The following is a 16,857-nucleotide window of genomic DNA, read 5'->3' as shown; positions in this document are numbered from 1 at the left end:
ATGTTCTCTCAATTACCATAACAACAAAATGACAAAAACAAAACAAAACAGATTCTAGGATAATGCTTTGTTCATCCTCAAAGTTTGGCTATAAATTTAGTATTACGGTCTATGAATATCAATGATTTTAAGATTGTAATTTGTTCCTGGCTTGTTTATTTCACTAAGCTTTCTACTCGATTTAAAATTATAATCTAAGGTTCTTACCAAAACCTCATGGTAAAAAGAAATTGTATTTTCTCCCAGTCAGGAGATAGAGTAGTAGAAAGCCAAGGAGGAGAAAAGCAGAAAACCAGAATATCAATTTGTACTGACAAATCATTTGGTATTAAATTCTAAAGACACGTAGAGTGCATAAAGAACTGATGGCTTGATTAGCTCTTGTGGCGCAATTGAAGGAGCTGTCTTACAGATTCTTCATTTGGAGGAACACTTTGATCTTTGTTCAAGTCAATTCATGAACATCAACTGACAAGACTGCATGAAACACCCCGATGGTTAAGTCCAAACTCCAAGCAAACTATTTGGTTTCATTAAGGGCTTCCAGAAAAGGTGACCAAGACAATCCTTTCAGAAGCCAACAGGCAAGTGACTCTTTAAATTCTAATGTGCACAATGTATCGCTGAGGGTTAATACACATATAAGCAATCAGTCAAGTATGGGAATACTTTTATCTACTTTGTGACAAAAAGGAAAGCTGCACTTCACTTTCACTCTCATTAAGGCATTGCAAGGTTCTTTTATAATACCGAAACAGTGCATCAACAATCTCAGAGGCAGGAAAGATGAATAGTTAAAAATTTTTTAAATCAAAATAGTTGCAAATATTTTAAATGGCCAGAGAAAATAAACTTGCGAAGCAATTCACAAAATAGAGTAAGATATTAAGAAATTAATTAGAGATCTTTCTTTTCTATAGTTAATTTTTTAAATGCAGTTTAACCCCCTTTTGGGAAGGGAACTATTTCAAAGGGCTCATTTTTGCACCCACCCCTGTCAAAGAAGGTCAGAAACACTCAAGTATAAAGTCACTGCACTGCTGTGGCACAAATAGTTTCTGCGGCTAAAATCAAACAAAGACCAATTAAACTAATCATAACGTTCCAGTGAACACAAGGAAGCTCACCTGGTATTCCTGGACTTCTTTCGTGAATTTTCAAATCTACTCAGTTCTTGGTATTATAATTACCTTGACCAAAATACTGTGAAATTACTGCTCTGATCTACTAATGGCTGCAAAAATCAAGTCGTTGTGGTTTCATGCCAAGGGGCCATAGCAAGGTGGCGCAATGATTTCTGACACAGAAGACAACTTCTAAAAACTCAAAAGGGAAAATTAACGGGATGTGGTTTACATTGCCAAAGACTCTTCATTAATTACCAATTTAATCACTGCTGGAGGCATGACATTACAAAAATCTGGCTGAAAGTTCTAATAGATTATGAAGACCACCTAAGAAGAGTGACCAAAAAATGTACAAAACAATTAATACTGTTTCACTGCTATCAAAGACACTCAGATTATTTTACATCAAGTGAAGCAAAGGAATTAGTAGCTTCACAGTGGCACCACTAGGAACTGTAAATACAATAGCATACAATTAGTAATGCACATGTGACTTTTCATTCAAGGCATATATCCTTGGGAAAGCCAGAACATGATAAGGAGAACAAAAGAAACATTAAAAAATGAAATGAATAAAGATTTAAACTCTACCCTCTTGCATGCTGAGCAATAACAGAATAGGCAATATAAAATACAGCTCCTAGTAATGGTGATATCATCCTGGGATGTTCAACACCGAACTGAACAGCCATATGGAAAATGTCTATGGCCATTAATAGTCGCATAAAAGGAGTGTTCCTGATGCTAAGACACCTAGCCCTAGCTTCATGAATTCACAGCAATCTCAAATAAATAAGACTTTTGAGGCTAGGGGTTTGTGGCCACATAATAGAAAAGATGCTTGAGGTTTTTTTTTTTTTTTCCTCCTAACAATGATGGTGTTTTGTGTGACTTTGAAGATATGCTAGCAAGCTAACAATATGTTTTCTAAGAAGTCTAGTAGCCATTGTTAGGATAGCAGACTTCGAATCAACTTAAATTTAGACATAATAGATAAACTATTATTTAAATCATAATGAATAAAAACCACTACCATGTACAGAGGCATTTATGCCGAACATAGAAGTACACTGGCATTCTTCTCCTATAAAATGCAACTGTAAAAAAGATTAGCTATACATTTAAAGTGTCTTACTAGTCTGAAGCGGATTATGTACATTAAATCTTCTGTCAATTGTGTTGGAGTAAGAAATAAGGAATATATTTTCATTTTAGTGCCCTGGGTATAGACATTCCAGCTCATATAGAGAATAAAAATCTCTAAATAAGACAAAATTCTCACTCCATATGTTATTAAAGATTTTATATTTCTTTTTATAATATTTGATGTTCTTTTAAAATCACAAATGTGAAGTTAACCTACTTCTTCCTAGTGAATTGATAATATGTGTAATTTGGAAAGATTAAAATTTTAGCTTGACCTTAATGTTAAATCTTAATTCCTAGAGGCTAGCCATTTAATTGTAACATAGCTAATATTTATAAACATATAATATAATCTTATATACATTTTTATGATGGTACATACTTAGGATACATACATAAAAACTATAGAAGAAGTTTCTATCTGCCAGAGATTACCAAAATGATGTTTAGTTTTTTGTTTTGTTTTTTTTTTTTTACCAACTGGATGGTAACTGCTTCTTTTATTATCTGGAAAAGATCTAGTGATCTTATCTAAATCTGCTACAATGATCAGCACGACAGACTAGTCCCATTTAAATCAATATTTTCCAATTAACATCAAAAGTGCAAGGTTGATGTCCTACCTCTTCATAGCAACAAAATACCTGTTTAAAGGCTTAATTTGCAAAAGAGCAGCTTGCATTCTTTTGGTTCTCACCAAATAAGCCTTTTGGATTCATTACCAACCAGTAAAAAAAAAAGTCACTGTATCTTTTTTGATTACTGGTCCCTGCAGTTGACTCAAGACTGACCAAACTGAAATTCCTTTCCCATACACAGTTTTCTTCAGAGATTCAAATATTCCTGCAAACCTTTAGAGATGGATACTGCAAACCTTCAAGAACTTGCTGACATCCTGCAGTCTCATCCTGTTAAGTGAGGATGGGCTCCTACGCCAATTGATTGTAATGGGTCACTCACTATCCTTGCAGATTAAAATTGAGAAAAAAAAAAAAAACACCTTTAAGTCTGTTTTATAATAATGTTGTAATTCTTGTCTGGTCTTTCTATTAAAAAAAAACTTCCAGGGGTGCCTAGGTGGCTCAGTCGGTTAAGCGTCTGACTTTGGTTCAAGTCATGATCTCACGGTTTGTGGGGTTGAGCCCTGTGTTGGGCTCTGCGCTGACAGCTCAAAGCCTGGAGCCTGCTTCGGATTCTGTGTCTCCCTCACTCTCTCTGCCCCTCCCCAGCTTGCACTCTGCCTGTCTCTTTCTCTCAAAACTAAATAAAAACATTCAAAAAAGAAAAACAAAACTTCTAGGTATCAACAAGTATCTGCAAACCATTTTCTTATGCTATGTAATTTACAGCTGAAAAAACTAAAAACAAACATATTTATAAAGAATTACCCTAATTCTTTTTAGACTTTCTACTTATAAAATAGATTTTTTTCTTTCTTAAAAACATAAAAGTAATAATTAAACTTATATGGCATCCTTCTTCTGATCGGTTCAAAGTGCTTCACAAATACCCTAACAATTTCAAGGACTGTGGGCAGCAGGATTCTCATTCCTTATCCTTAGAGTGTATGGATCCTAAACTTTAGCACATAAATGCAAACATCCCCTTCAGCTATCTACATAATTACATGAGCATTATTTAAAGTAACAGATTTATTAAATGTATTTTTAAAAAGCAATTATATTCTAATACAAAGTAGTAAGCAAAAGTGTCTGAAATAGACTAGCTTGTTAAATTCTACTTGTGCATTTTTTGGGAAAAGAGTATTTGGGGGAATTGAGTAATGAAGAAAAATAATAAAAAATGAATTTTTTTCTTAAAAAAAAAACTATTATACTTTTCTCACAATGTGTGTTCATACCAAACTCCTGAGTCTGAAACAAAAAAATTTTGTTTTAATTTGAGAGAGAAAGGGAGAGAGAGAGAGAGAGAGAGAGAGCGAGCAGGGGAGAGGGGCAGAGGGAGAGAGAGAGGTAGAGAGAGAATCTTAAGCAGGCTCTATGCTTAGCACAGAGCCCATCATGGGGCTTGATCCCAGGACCTTGGGATAATGACTTGAGCTAAAATCAAGAGTCAGACTCTCAGCTGACTGAGCCACCCAGGAGCCCCTGAAAAAATTACTTTAAGTGCATGTGGAAACCATGAACAAAAGAACTATCATCTAAAATTTGCATTAGTAAAATGTAACATATGAAAATCTTCACAGAATAGGAAAAGGAAGTGAAAAACTAAATCACAGAGATTCAGAGCAATGAAATCTGTTTCCTATAGAAAAACAATTTCAGGAAATACCTGAAACAGGTTAAATGAACATCTAAAGGCACAGAGACACAAATGAATCATGTAAACTATTTTCTCTAAAAAAGATCTAAATGCAACATGTGCTTGCTCAGCAAGTTCTCATTAAAACGTGCAATACTGGTTTTGACAAAAATTAAGAAAAATTAAAAGGCTTATAATACCTGTGTTTGTGAGTTGCCATTTAAGATAAATTACAGCTCAAATCTTTTCCTGAGGATGACTTAAGTAGAGTCTGTACATAAGGACCCAGCAGATAAGATTACAAAGAGTTGTTTTCAGTGTCTTAGAAATTGCTTCCTAGCCTTCCAGCCTAAAGCTATACTAATTTATTTAAGAGGCAATGTTTGGTAGAGAGGGTGGTATGCTTCAAGACAGAGTTGGGGGTTGCACTCCAATCAAAGGTCTCAGTGTCCAGGAAGGACAGGTGTGTGTAAGGATTTGCTGTGTACACATCATAACCATAAAGAAAGGATTTAAGAAAGGAAGAAAAGAATGATCCAGGGAATCTTAAGTTCCAACGTGGCTAATGTCATCTCTGTAACTGACTCAAGAAAGGGGACAGACACTTTAACTTTCTCTGCTCAATGATAATCAATTCCACTTTAAAGACTTTCAGAGAGATATTTTGCCTGTTCACAAACCTTTACCACCAAGAAACTCCCTATAGCAACCCAATTTTTTCATGTTTAAACTCATGTTTTTATTAGTTGACACTCAGAAAGTATGAAAAAGAGCCTGTTACTATCCCCTTCATTTATTTATTGAATAAACATTTACTTAATACTTGGTGATGGGAATACAAGGTTCTTGTACTTTGAATAGCTCATAGCTGAGTGGGAGAAAGATGTGTAATTAGATAATTATATGGGATAAATGCGATGGGAGAGATATGTACAGCATATTAGAAAAAGATACACAAAGGAGAATTAGCTTTACCACTAGGAACCGTGACAGAGGTACTCATAGAAGAAGAGATATTTCAGTGGAAACTAACAAGGAAAGAAGGGAATTTCAGGGAGAGAACAGCCAGTGCTCGACGCAGGAATTGAAGAGTATGCCATATTCTCTCTGCAAGCAACTTAGTAGAGATGGACTATGGAGTGATAATGGGAGAGAGGTGAGAGATAAGGCTAGAAAGGGAGGAAAGAGGATTTGCAAGGACCTTGTATAAGGCCATGCTGTATAGTTGGGAAGTTTATTCTCTTGGTAACCGGGAGTTACCAGAAAGATTCTGAACCTTCACATACTCAAATTGGTACTTATACTATTTACCAGTTTCTCTTCTTTATATTTTAAAAGCTTGTCTTTCCTAATATGTAAATCTTTGCTTTCATTCTCTCTCAGCCCAGAACTAGATATAAAAATCCTTAAAAGGAGGTAACCTGTACTCAGTACATGGACACTGTCCCATGTATTATATGCCTCAAGTATTCCAAAATCATTTATTAACATTATTATTAAAATAGTTCTTCTTTTTCTTGGTGTTCATCAGAAGATCCTCGGTTAGTTTTACAGAAACAGAGTTCAGAAATATAAAAGATGATTGCTGAGTAAGTCCTAAATCAACGAGCAATCTTAAGAATATGCAACAGTAAGCTCTTCAATAAACTCTAGAAGATTTGGGGTCAGTGTCTCATTCACTCAAGACTTGAGGTCATTCCTGGGTACCAACTTTTTTTTTAAACTCATGGAAATTCTCAGGTAAACTAAGAACACAAAAAGCAATGGGTAGCAACAGGTCTAACTCCCCCCACCAGCAACTTGACTTTCAGCACAGTAGCATACATTATGAAGGACAAGATAGCTTACAATGAATTTTAAAATAAGAACACTGTAAATTAAGGCACAAATAAAAGAGCATAAAAACGGGAAAATAGTAGCAATCAGTCACTAAATTAGATGCCAGCTTTTTTTTTTTTTTTCCAGTTAGACCTTCTTTTTATTTACCAGCAGTCTTTTGATCTCTCCAGAGTGAAAGAGATGCTGACACTGAAGTGGGAATGGCATTAGTCATGGTTCCCTTACCCCCTTCACCGTAGACACCTATTAATTTGAATGTCACACAAGGAAAAAAAAAAAGAATTTTGCTTCCATTTAATAAATGGAAAAATAGATTTAGAGAAATTAAGTATTTTCCAGTTTTAGTATCACTTAACACACATTCAATTGCTCCAGAGATGAAATTGGGCACTTTCCCTTTTCCTTTTATCAACCAAGTTTGCCAAACTACTTTTCCAAAATATGGACAGTACTGGTAAATAATTCCAGTCTGTATGTACAAGAGCTACCGGAAATGATAAAGAAATCAAATTAAGAAAACTAGTATGTCCTTCTTTACGAGACAAAACAGACGAACATAAGGGAAGGGAAACAAAAATAACAGAAAAACAGGGAGGGGGACAAAACAGAAGAGACTCATAAATATGGAGAACAAACTGAGGGTTACGGGAAGGGTTGTGGGAGGGGGGATGGGCTAAATGGGTAAGGGGCACTAAGGAATCTACTCCTGAAATCATTGTTGTACTATATGCTAATTTGGATGTAAATTAAAAAAAATAATAATAATAATAAAAAACTAGTATGTCCTTGGAAAATATATCAACCTGATATCAAATTGCACACTAAACTGAAAATCTAAAAAGGAACAGCAAGGTCTAACTTCTCTATTTGTGCAATTGGACTGATCTGTCATTTTATATTCTTCTTCTTACATCATTTCATTCATTAATATAATTAATATAAGCTATAAGCCCCATAGAGCATCAAGTGTCAAAACTAGAACAGTAGTCGAAGAGAATGTACTATTTAATTCATGAAATTGATGCTTTTCATAACACATCTATACAGAGCTTGACTTTACTAAAAAACGAGCAATAGTAAGTAGAATGCACAAGAAAGTTTTAAAATTGAGCTTAAAGAAGAGGCTGCAACAATATCTCCTATGCCACACTCCTCTCAATTAGTGGTGTGGAGTCTATGTCTCTCTTCCTTAAACCTGGGTGGAGCTTTGTGTCTGGTTAGGCCATCAGTATAGCAAAAGTGATGCAACATGACTTTTAAAGCTAGATCATAAGAATGCCATGCATGTCTGCCTGACTATCTTGGCATAGCTGCTCATAGACCCAGCCACCGTGCTGTGAGGAAGCCCAAACTAGCCCAAGTGGAAAGACCACAGGGAGAGGCTACATGTAGGTGTTTCAACTGACAGTTTAGCAGAGGTCGTCGCCAAAACTCTGCACCAGATGTCATGGAACAAAGCCACTCCCAGAGTCTCCTATCCTGATGCCTAAATCATAGAATCTGTGAGCATAATCAGATAGTTGTTTCATGCCAGTAAGGTGGTTTTTTATTTAGCAAAAGATAACCTGAAAGAGGAAGGGTTAAAAAAAGTATCTTGGGGACTGTTTAAAGCATGGTTTCATTTGCAATAGGATACAACTCTGGGTAAATGGAAAACAAAGTAACAAAGTGATTAGCCTGGCATGCAGTGGGCTAGCTATGCAGCACGGAGCTGCTCTTTCTGGGAAAAACAACTAGAACAATAAATGAGTACAGGACAAGTAACCCAGATCCCATCAGTGGTAGTCAAAGAAACAATGAGATATTTTATGAGATACCATGATTACTTAACTCATCAATCATAAACAATAGTCATTGAGAATTTCATGCCTTTTCAGTGTGAACAGGACTGCTATTATTGAATCTGCTATTTATCCACACCTAGGCACAAGCTAGTTATCATCAACTGTAGAAGTGAAGAGTTCTTTCTATGTCTCTCTCCTTAAAACACACACATACACACGTTATCTTAGAAGTTCTGAAGTCAAGTTCGTTTGGGTACACTAAGAAAACAATGTGATAAAAATACATTTTTTAGATACCCCAAATTTCCCTAGTTTAAAATATTTATCTTAACATGTGATATTTTTAAAACAGAAAGGATAAAGGGAAAAAAAACCCTTTATAAGCCACTTGTTATACTATCCCTTAGAGATAAATATTGTTAATATTTTGATGATTTTCCTTCCGTCCTTTTTAATGCATGATTAAACACACACACACACACACACACACACACACACACACACACACACACAGTCTCTATCATTTCAAAATGGAGTTCAGAGGCACCTAGGTGGCCCAGCTGGTTAAGTATCCAACTCTTGATTTCGGCTCAGGTCATAATCTCACAGTTCATGAGATTGAGCCCCATGTCAGGCTTTGCGTTGACAGCATGGAGCCTGCTTGGGATTCTCTCTCTGTCTGTCTCTTTCTCTCACTCTCTCTCCTCTCTCTCTCTGACCCGCCCTCTGTTTATGCATGAAAGCCCTCTCTCTCTCTCAAAATAAATAAACATTAAAAAAATGGAGTTCATATGCCATGTATATTTTATATACTTTTTATACAAAATGACATTGTGAGCACTCTATGTCCTTTCAATATTCTTTCAAGACATTATTGAATAGATAAGTTTTAGTGGCTATATAACAAGTATATTTATTTGTTATAATTTATTTGATCATTTCTGTTTTGCACAATTACCATTTTATAATTTTTTGCAATTACAAATAACATTGTGATGAAAACCTGGATACGATTCTTTGTTAGAATTATTAGGTAAAAGAGAATGAACATTTCTTGATGAAGTCTAATGGTTTTCCAAAAAGGTGTGGCAAGTTATATACTATGAGGAGTACAAAGAGGATCTAACTCAATGAACTGTCACCATCATCATGTTTCCTAAAATCCAAGTTATATATTTTACAGATACAGTAAGATGTCATCACACAGAGTAAGAGATGTTTTAGTAAGTAACTTCTGTTCTGAATTCACACTAATATACTTCAGATAAAAATTTATTTTGTTTGAGAAATGAAAAGTGTAAATTACTGGTGCCTTAAATAGAAGGGGGTGACCAATAAAATATTTACTGAAAATTTGAAGTAATAAATGAATAAACCAAATGAAAGACTAAACATCATCTTTTTAAAAGTCAGGATACTTGAATTCGAAGCCTCATATGTCATAGTCTGCAACCTAGGTAAATTTAAACATTCTTTCCTAACTTACTTTCTTAATCTCTATGAAAGATAAAACAACAGTCTCTGTTTCTATTTCACAAGGATGTCAGAAATATAAAGAAGAAGGAAATATAATACAATGCCTTAAAAACATAACCTCTGAAATCAAATCATCTAGGTTCAAGTCTTGACTCTGTTACTTATTAGCTGTGTGACAACAGGCAATTCATTAATTTGTCAGTTTTCTCGACTGTAAAATAGAAATGATAATATTTAACTCATACAATTATTGTGGAGATTAAATGTGAAAATTCATGTTAAATTACTTAGAATCCTACCTGTCAAATAGTAAGTGCTCAATAAACACTTGATGAGAATTATTAATATATATAAAATTCACACATAGCTGAAATAATTAGTTTTAAAAATCTACTTGGTAGATAGACCATTTAAATCTCAGGTACTCTCAATTTAAAATCAACACACTGGGGGCACCTGGGTGGCTCAGTTGGTTAAGCTTCTGACTTCAGCTCAGGTCATGATCTCATTGCTCGTGAGTTTGAGCCCTGAGTCAGGCTCTGTGCTGACAGCTCAGAGCCTGGAGCTTGCTTCGGATTCTGTGTCTCCCTCTCTCTGTCCCTCTCCTGCTCACACTCTGTCTCTCTCTCTCCCAAAAATAAATAAACATTAAAAAAAATTTTTTTTAAATCAACACACTGGAATAATATAGACTTACACATTCCCCATAGATTTTAGAGTCTGAAAAATTATGAAATAAAGTTACCCACAAATAAAATACAGTATTAACAAAATAACTTTCTTTTTCAAGAGATATTGTTTTTGTGGCTCTTCACTTGACTAGATCCTTTTCACCCATCAAATCTTAGTTCAATGCCCCATCTTCAAATCACTCAAGCCCTCACCTACTTAAATTATCCTCTACTATATCATGCAGTTTTCACACTCGAGTTATTTATCATTATCTGTGTATTCCCACCATAATGTAAACTCCATGAGGGAAGAAGCTTAGCCTTTTCTGTCACTATGAATACACTCAGTTCAGACATTTAATAAATATCTGACAAATCACCAACAAATTGATGAAATAACAGATGGCTAGGCACTGAAGAAGTTGGCATAAAAGCTACAAAATTTCTTCAAAGATGGCCCTCTAGATTAGGGTTTCTCAAACATTTTTATCATGACCCACAGCTTAAAATACATTTTATATCAAGATCCAGTATGCATATATATCCATATGACTGAAGCAAGTTTCAGACAAAAATACCATGGTTACTACGTGTGATGAGTTCTGATATTTTTATTCCATTCTATTCTATTCCTTTTCATTAAAAATAAAATAATTACTGCAGTGTGCTAAATCAATTTTATATCACATTATCGTGGAAAGACTTGAAGTGTGAAAAACACTGCTCAAGGTCAGAGGTTATTAAGTTCATATCTGAAAGGTATGTTTAAACATATGCATTGAAAGGAAGAAATAAAAGTGTCTGATCACAGATGACATGATCACCTATGTAGAAAATCAAAGAATTGAAAAAAAAAAACTCTCTTGGAACTAATAAGCAATTATAGCAAGCCTGTAAGATACAAGGCTAATATACAAGAGACAATTGCTTTCCTATATACCAGCAGTGAACAAGTGGAATTTGAAATTAAAAACACAATACTATTCACATTAGTGAAAAGTTGATAGGTATAAATGTAACAAAATATGTACATGATCTATATGAGGAACATCATGAAATCAAAGAATAAATAAATGAAGAGTAGGAAGACTCAATTTACAACAGACACATATGATAAAAGACTATATCCAAAATATACAAATAACCATTGAAACTCAACAATAAAAAACAAACAACCTAATTAAAAAATGGCCAATGACCCCAAGAGACACCTCTCCAAAGATTTATAGATTGTGAGTATGCATATAAAAAGATGCTCCACATCATACGTCATCAGGGAAATGCAAATTAAAAGTGAGATACCCCTAAACACCTATCAGAATGGTCAAAATCTGGAACACCAACACACTCACTGTTGATGAAGATGTGGAACACAAGAACTCTCACACATTGCTGGTGAGAATACAAGATGGTATAGCTACTTTGGAAGATAGTTTGGCAATTTCTTATGAAAGTAAACATATTCTTACCCATAAGATCTAGCAATCACACTCCTTGGTATTTCCTCAAATGAGTTAAAAACCTATGTCCACACAAAAACTTGTACATGGATGATTACAGCAGCTTTATTCATAATTGTCAAATTTTGGAAGCAATCAAGATGTCCTTCAGTAGGTGAAGGGATAAATAAACTGTGGTACATCCAGACAATGAGATATTACTCGGCACTAAAAAAGAAATGGTCTTTCTAACCATGAAAAACACGGAAAAACCTTAAATGCATTATACTAGGTAAATGAAGCCAATCAGAAAACGCTATACACTGCATGATTCCAACTATGACATTCTGCAAAAGGCAAAATTATGGGGACAGTAAAATTATCAGGTTTCCAGGGGTTGGGAGTGTTGGAAGGGATAAGTAGGTGTAACAGAATATTCTTATGGCAATGAAAATACTCTATGATACCATAATGATGGATACATGTCATTACACATTTGTCCAAATTCATAGAATGTAGAATACAAGAGGGAATCATAATGTAAAGTATGGACTTTGGGTGATTATGATGTAGGTTTGGTTCATCAGTTCAGTGTAGGTTTATCAGTTCTAACAAATGTATCACTCTGGTGTGGGATGTTGTTAAGAGGAGAGGATATGCATGTGTAGATGCAGGGTGTATATGGGAAATCTCTGTACCTTCCCCAAAATTCTGCTGTGAACCTAAAACTGCTCTAAAAAATTAAAATCTTAATTAAAAAAAAAAAGAACGTAATTTTGTGTATGTGAGTTTGATGGTAAGGGAGGCTATCATAGTTTTCAGATTCATGAAGACATTCCTGTCCCCTTAAATTTAAGGGCTTCTATTACCATATATTCATTATCACTTGTGAAGCACTACACAAAAACATGTATAAAAATGTGGTTTAACATAGGCATGGCACTATATGATAGAAAAGAGCACTGATTCTGTAGTCTGAAAACGCTCAAGTTCAAATCCTGGATTCATCATTTACTAACTCTGTTAACTTGTACAAATTACCTTACCTATGACCCCAGTTTTCTTAGGCGGAAAGTAGTTTGAACATCTACTTCATGGGGTTAAGTAAAATACAAATTATGTAAAACATCCATTATAATAATGATGCCTGCTCTTCAATAAATGTAAGGCATCATTAGTATATTCTAATATTTCCAAAAAAAAGTAACTTCCATAGATAAAATCCAATCTTAAACAAAGTACAATTAATGGCTTTTTAACCAATGTTCCTCACATCACTTAGCTGCCTGTTGCAGAGTGGTGTGGCTGCGTTGGTATTCTGCTTATTCCCTGCCTTTAAAGCTGCATCTCTTCTTGCTTGCTCAAGCAGAACTCTTGCTCTTTCTTTAAGTTCTTCTTGTCTGGATAACATTCGATGCTTAAAAGCAAAAATACAGAATTAGAAGCTCAAAAAAAAAAAAAAGAAAACCCACCACATAATCTATATTTGTAAACTAATCAATGGTTATATTATCTGTCAAAATAATAGAGATAAGAAATAAGATTGTAATTTTACAAGATTGCTTACAGAAAATATTAATTTTAGCCAGAAACTGTAGAAAGCCTTGACATTTAGGAAATATATCTTCTTTTTTGTTTAAAGTTTATTTGTTGAGAGAGAGAGAGAGAGAGAGAGTGAGAGTGCAAGTGAGCAGGGGAGGGGCACAGAGAGGTAGAGAAAGAGAATCTCAAGCACTGACAGTGCGGAGCCCGAGGGAGGAACGAACTACCGAACTCAGAGATCATGACCTGAGCCAAAGTCGGACACTTAACCAACTGAGCCACCCAGGTGCCCCTGGAAATATAACTTTACTGCCTAAAACTGGATTATGTTTAATTACGTTTTTATTAGAACATATTCCCATAAAGCATAAGGTCCATATGTATATTATATACATTCTTCATATTTGTTAATCATAGTATAATCTGGCAGACATTTTAAAAAAATTATATTTCTTACACTCTTATAGGACTGATAACAAGGTGTCTTCCAAATTTGTATGTTTAAAGATATTAAGTATCTGTGACAACAATCCTTTAAATTCTTGACAATTAACATTTACAGAAAATTCAAAACTATCATATTATGTTTTTTAAAAAAAAAGTAAAACTGGTTTTCTCCAGTGCTCACTTTCCTTACAATAAGACAATTAACCATATCAGAATTGGAAGAATGTTTTCCTGGATTAATGTGTAATCTTACAATATATTTATGGGTAACAACAGGTAACGACCACCAAGGGAAATCGGTCCTTAAATGAGGACATTAATTCAAAGCACAAATATCCATGTTTATAGTTCATATTCCTTGTTCTCCCCAAAAGTAGTCAACATCTGGCTTTAAATTTTTTTTTGTAATGTTTATTTATGTTTGAGAGAGACAGACAGAGTGTGAGTGTGGGAGGGGCAGAGAAAGAGGGAGACACAGAATCCGAAGCAGGCTCCAGGCTCTGAGTTGTCAGCAAAGAGCCTGATGCAGAGCTCAAACTCATGAACTGCAAGATCATGACCTGAGATGAAGTCAAACGCTTAACCGACTGAGCCACCCAGGGGCCCCAAGCAACTTCTGACTTTAGATTACTATTGGTCTGATATTTAATTTTTTTTACTTCCCTTTCATTGCATAGTTTTTGTTCAATCATAAGTAGCATTTATGGTCAAGGAAAAGGTAATAAACAGTAAACATATTTATTTGTTATAGTGTGAAACTTTAAAAAAAATTACTAAATCATTTTTTGGTCTCTGAGATATTTATGTTTTAATATAACATTTTTAAGCACTTTTCTGTAAACTTAAGGAAAGATTTTTTTTAAAGTATCCAGTTCAGTGGTTTTTACTATATTCACAAGGTTGTGAACCATCAACACTATCTAATTCCAGAACATTTTCATCACCCAAGGTTTTAAGAGGATTAAACAAAAATTCTTCACCTAATAGATATAATTGAAATGTATAAGTGATAATGAAAGATTTTTTGTCATGTTGATAGGACATAATAGAATAGAACTGGTCATTGCAGTTGAACTGGTTACAAATCAACACTTTCTAAAAACAGAGAAGATTAATTAAATAAACACTGAATCTGCAATCAAGACATCAGTTTGTTAATCCTTCTTCCACTAATAATAAGCAATGTAACATTGAACAGGTCACTTAAAAGCTATGCTGTATTCCATTACATAATATTTAAGAACCCTCAAGTCAGGAAGACCTTGGTTCAAACACTAGATATGTCACTTAATTGTGGATATAAAAGTTACTCAATCTCTCTAAGCCTCAGTTCCCTCACTTATAAAATGGGGATGAAAACAGACAACCTCTCACAAGGATATTATAAAGATTAAGTGAAACAGAGTAATGTACAGAGCACTAGATAAAGGTTAACTATTATTATATATTTAAAAAGCTCTCAACTGCCTCCTAGTTTTTTTTTAATTTTTTAAATGTTTTTATTTATTTTTTAGACAGAGACAGAGCATGAGCAGGGGCGGGGCAGAGAGAAAGGGAGACACGGAATCTGAAGCAGACTCCAGGCTCTAAGCTGTCAGCACTGAGCCTGATGCGGGGCTCGAACTCACAGACTGTGAGATCATGATGTGAGCTGAAGTCAGACGCTTAAGCGACTGAGCCACCCAGGCCTCCCTTGCCTCTTAGTTTTTTAATGTTTATTTTTGAGAAGTGGGGGAGGGACAGAGAGAGAGGAGAGAGAGAATTCAAAACAGGCTCTGCACTGTCAGCACAGAGCCAGATGCAGGACTTGAACTCACAAACCATGAGATCATGACCTAAGCCAAAGTCGGTGAAACGTCGAACTTCAGGTCAGGTCATGATCTTGCAGTTCATCATTTCGAGCCCCACGTCGGGCTCTGTGCTGACAGCTCAGAGCCCAGAGCCTGCTTCAGATTTAAGAAGAGATAATCTTTAAAATCCCAACAGCCCTAAAACTGGTCATTAGAATACATCATCTTTAAGATCCTATATTGGCTCTAAATTCTGTGAGTATACAGACCTTTAGGGATTCCAGTTAGCTACACAGAAAGCGAAAGACTGCTTTGGTCTCAAGACCATACAGAAACAAACTTTTTCTGATTATAAATGTAATTCATATTTCTTAGAAAAATTTTAGAAAGTACATAAAAGTAAAAATAAAAATAATCAGAGGCATCATATTCCCTGATTTCAAACTATATCACAAAGTTACAGTAATCACAACAGTATGGTATTGGCCAAAAAAAAAAAAAAAAAAAAAAGACACACAGATCAATAAAAAAAAATAGAGACCACAGAAATAAACCCAAGTATATAGGGTCAATTAATTTACGACAAAGGAGCCAAGAATATACTGGGAAAAGACAGTCCAATAAATCGTGTGGAGAGAACTGGACAGCCACATGCAACAGAATGAAACTGGATGCCTATCTTATACTACTCACAAAAATTAATTCAAAATGGATTAAAGACTTCAACATAAGATCCAAAACCATAAAACTAGAAGAAAACACAGGTGGTAAACTCCTTGACAATGGTCTTAGTGATGATTTTTTTTGCATTTGGTAACAAAAGCAAAGGTAACAAAGGCAAAAATAAACAAATGGGACTACATCAAACTAAAAGTTTCTGCACAGTTAAGGAAACCATCCACAAAATGAAAAGGCAATGTACTAAATGGGAGAAAATATTTGCAAATCATGTATCTGAGAGGGGGTTAATAATCCAAAATATATAAAGAACTCATATAACTCAATAGCAATGCAATTAAAAAATGGACAGAAGACTTGAATAGACATATTTTTGGGAAGCCAAAAAAGACATACAAATGGTCACAGATACATGAAAAGATGCATGCACATCACTAATTATCAAAGAAATGCAAATTAAAACCACAATGAGATACTACCTCACAACTGTTAGAATGGCTATTATCAAAAGATAAGGAATAATAAGTGTTGGTGAGGATGTGGAGAAGACAGAACCCTTATGCACGGTTGGTAGGGATATAAATTGGTGTAGCCACTGTGGAAAACGGGATGGAGATTCTTCAAAAAATTAGAAATAGAACTACCTTATGATTTGG

The 16,857-nt window shown here is 34.7% G+C and overlaps 1 protein-coding gene across 10 annotated transcripts in view; it reads right to left on the bottom strand.

The window, feature by feature from the left end:
- The window catches only part of EHBP1 (EH domain binding protein 1), a 366,236-nt gene that overhangs the window by 74,372 nt on the left and 275,007 nt on the right, over positions 1-16,857 (bottom strand). For all 10 annotated transcript variants that reach the window (XM_019433536.2, XM_019433609.2, XM_019433691.2 and 7 more), the window contains one exon: positions 13,018-13,161. In XM_019433536.2, the coding sequence (XP_019289081.1) occupies positions 13,018-13,161 (144 nt within the window). The remainder of the gene's footprint in view (positions 1-13,017; positions 13,162-16,857) is intronic.

This window comes from Panthera pardus, unplaced genomic scaffold, assembly GCF_024362965.1.
Source record: "Panthera pardus isolate Hobbes unplaced genomic scaffold, ASM2436296v1 HiC_scaffold_25, whole genome shotgun sequence".
Lineage (NCBI taxonomy): Eukaryota > Metazoa > Chordata > Mammalia > Carnivora > Felidae > Panthera > Panthera pardus.
This window is presented reverse-complemented; position numbering and strand designations above follow the sequence as displayed.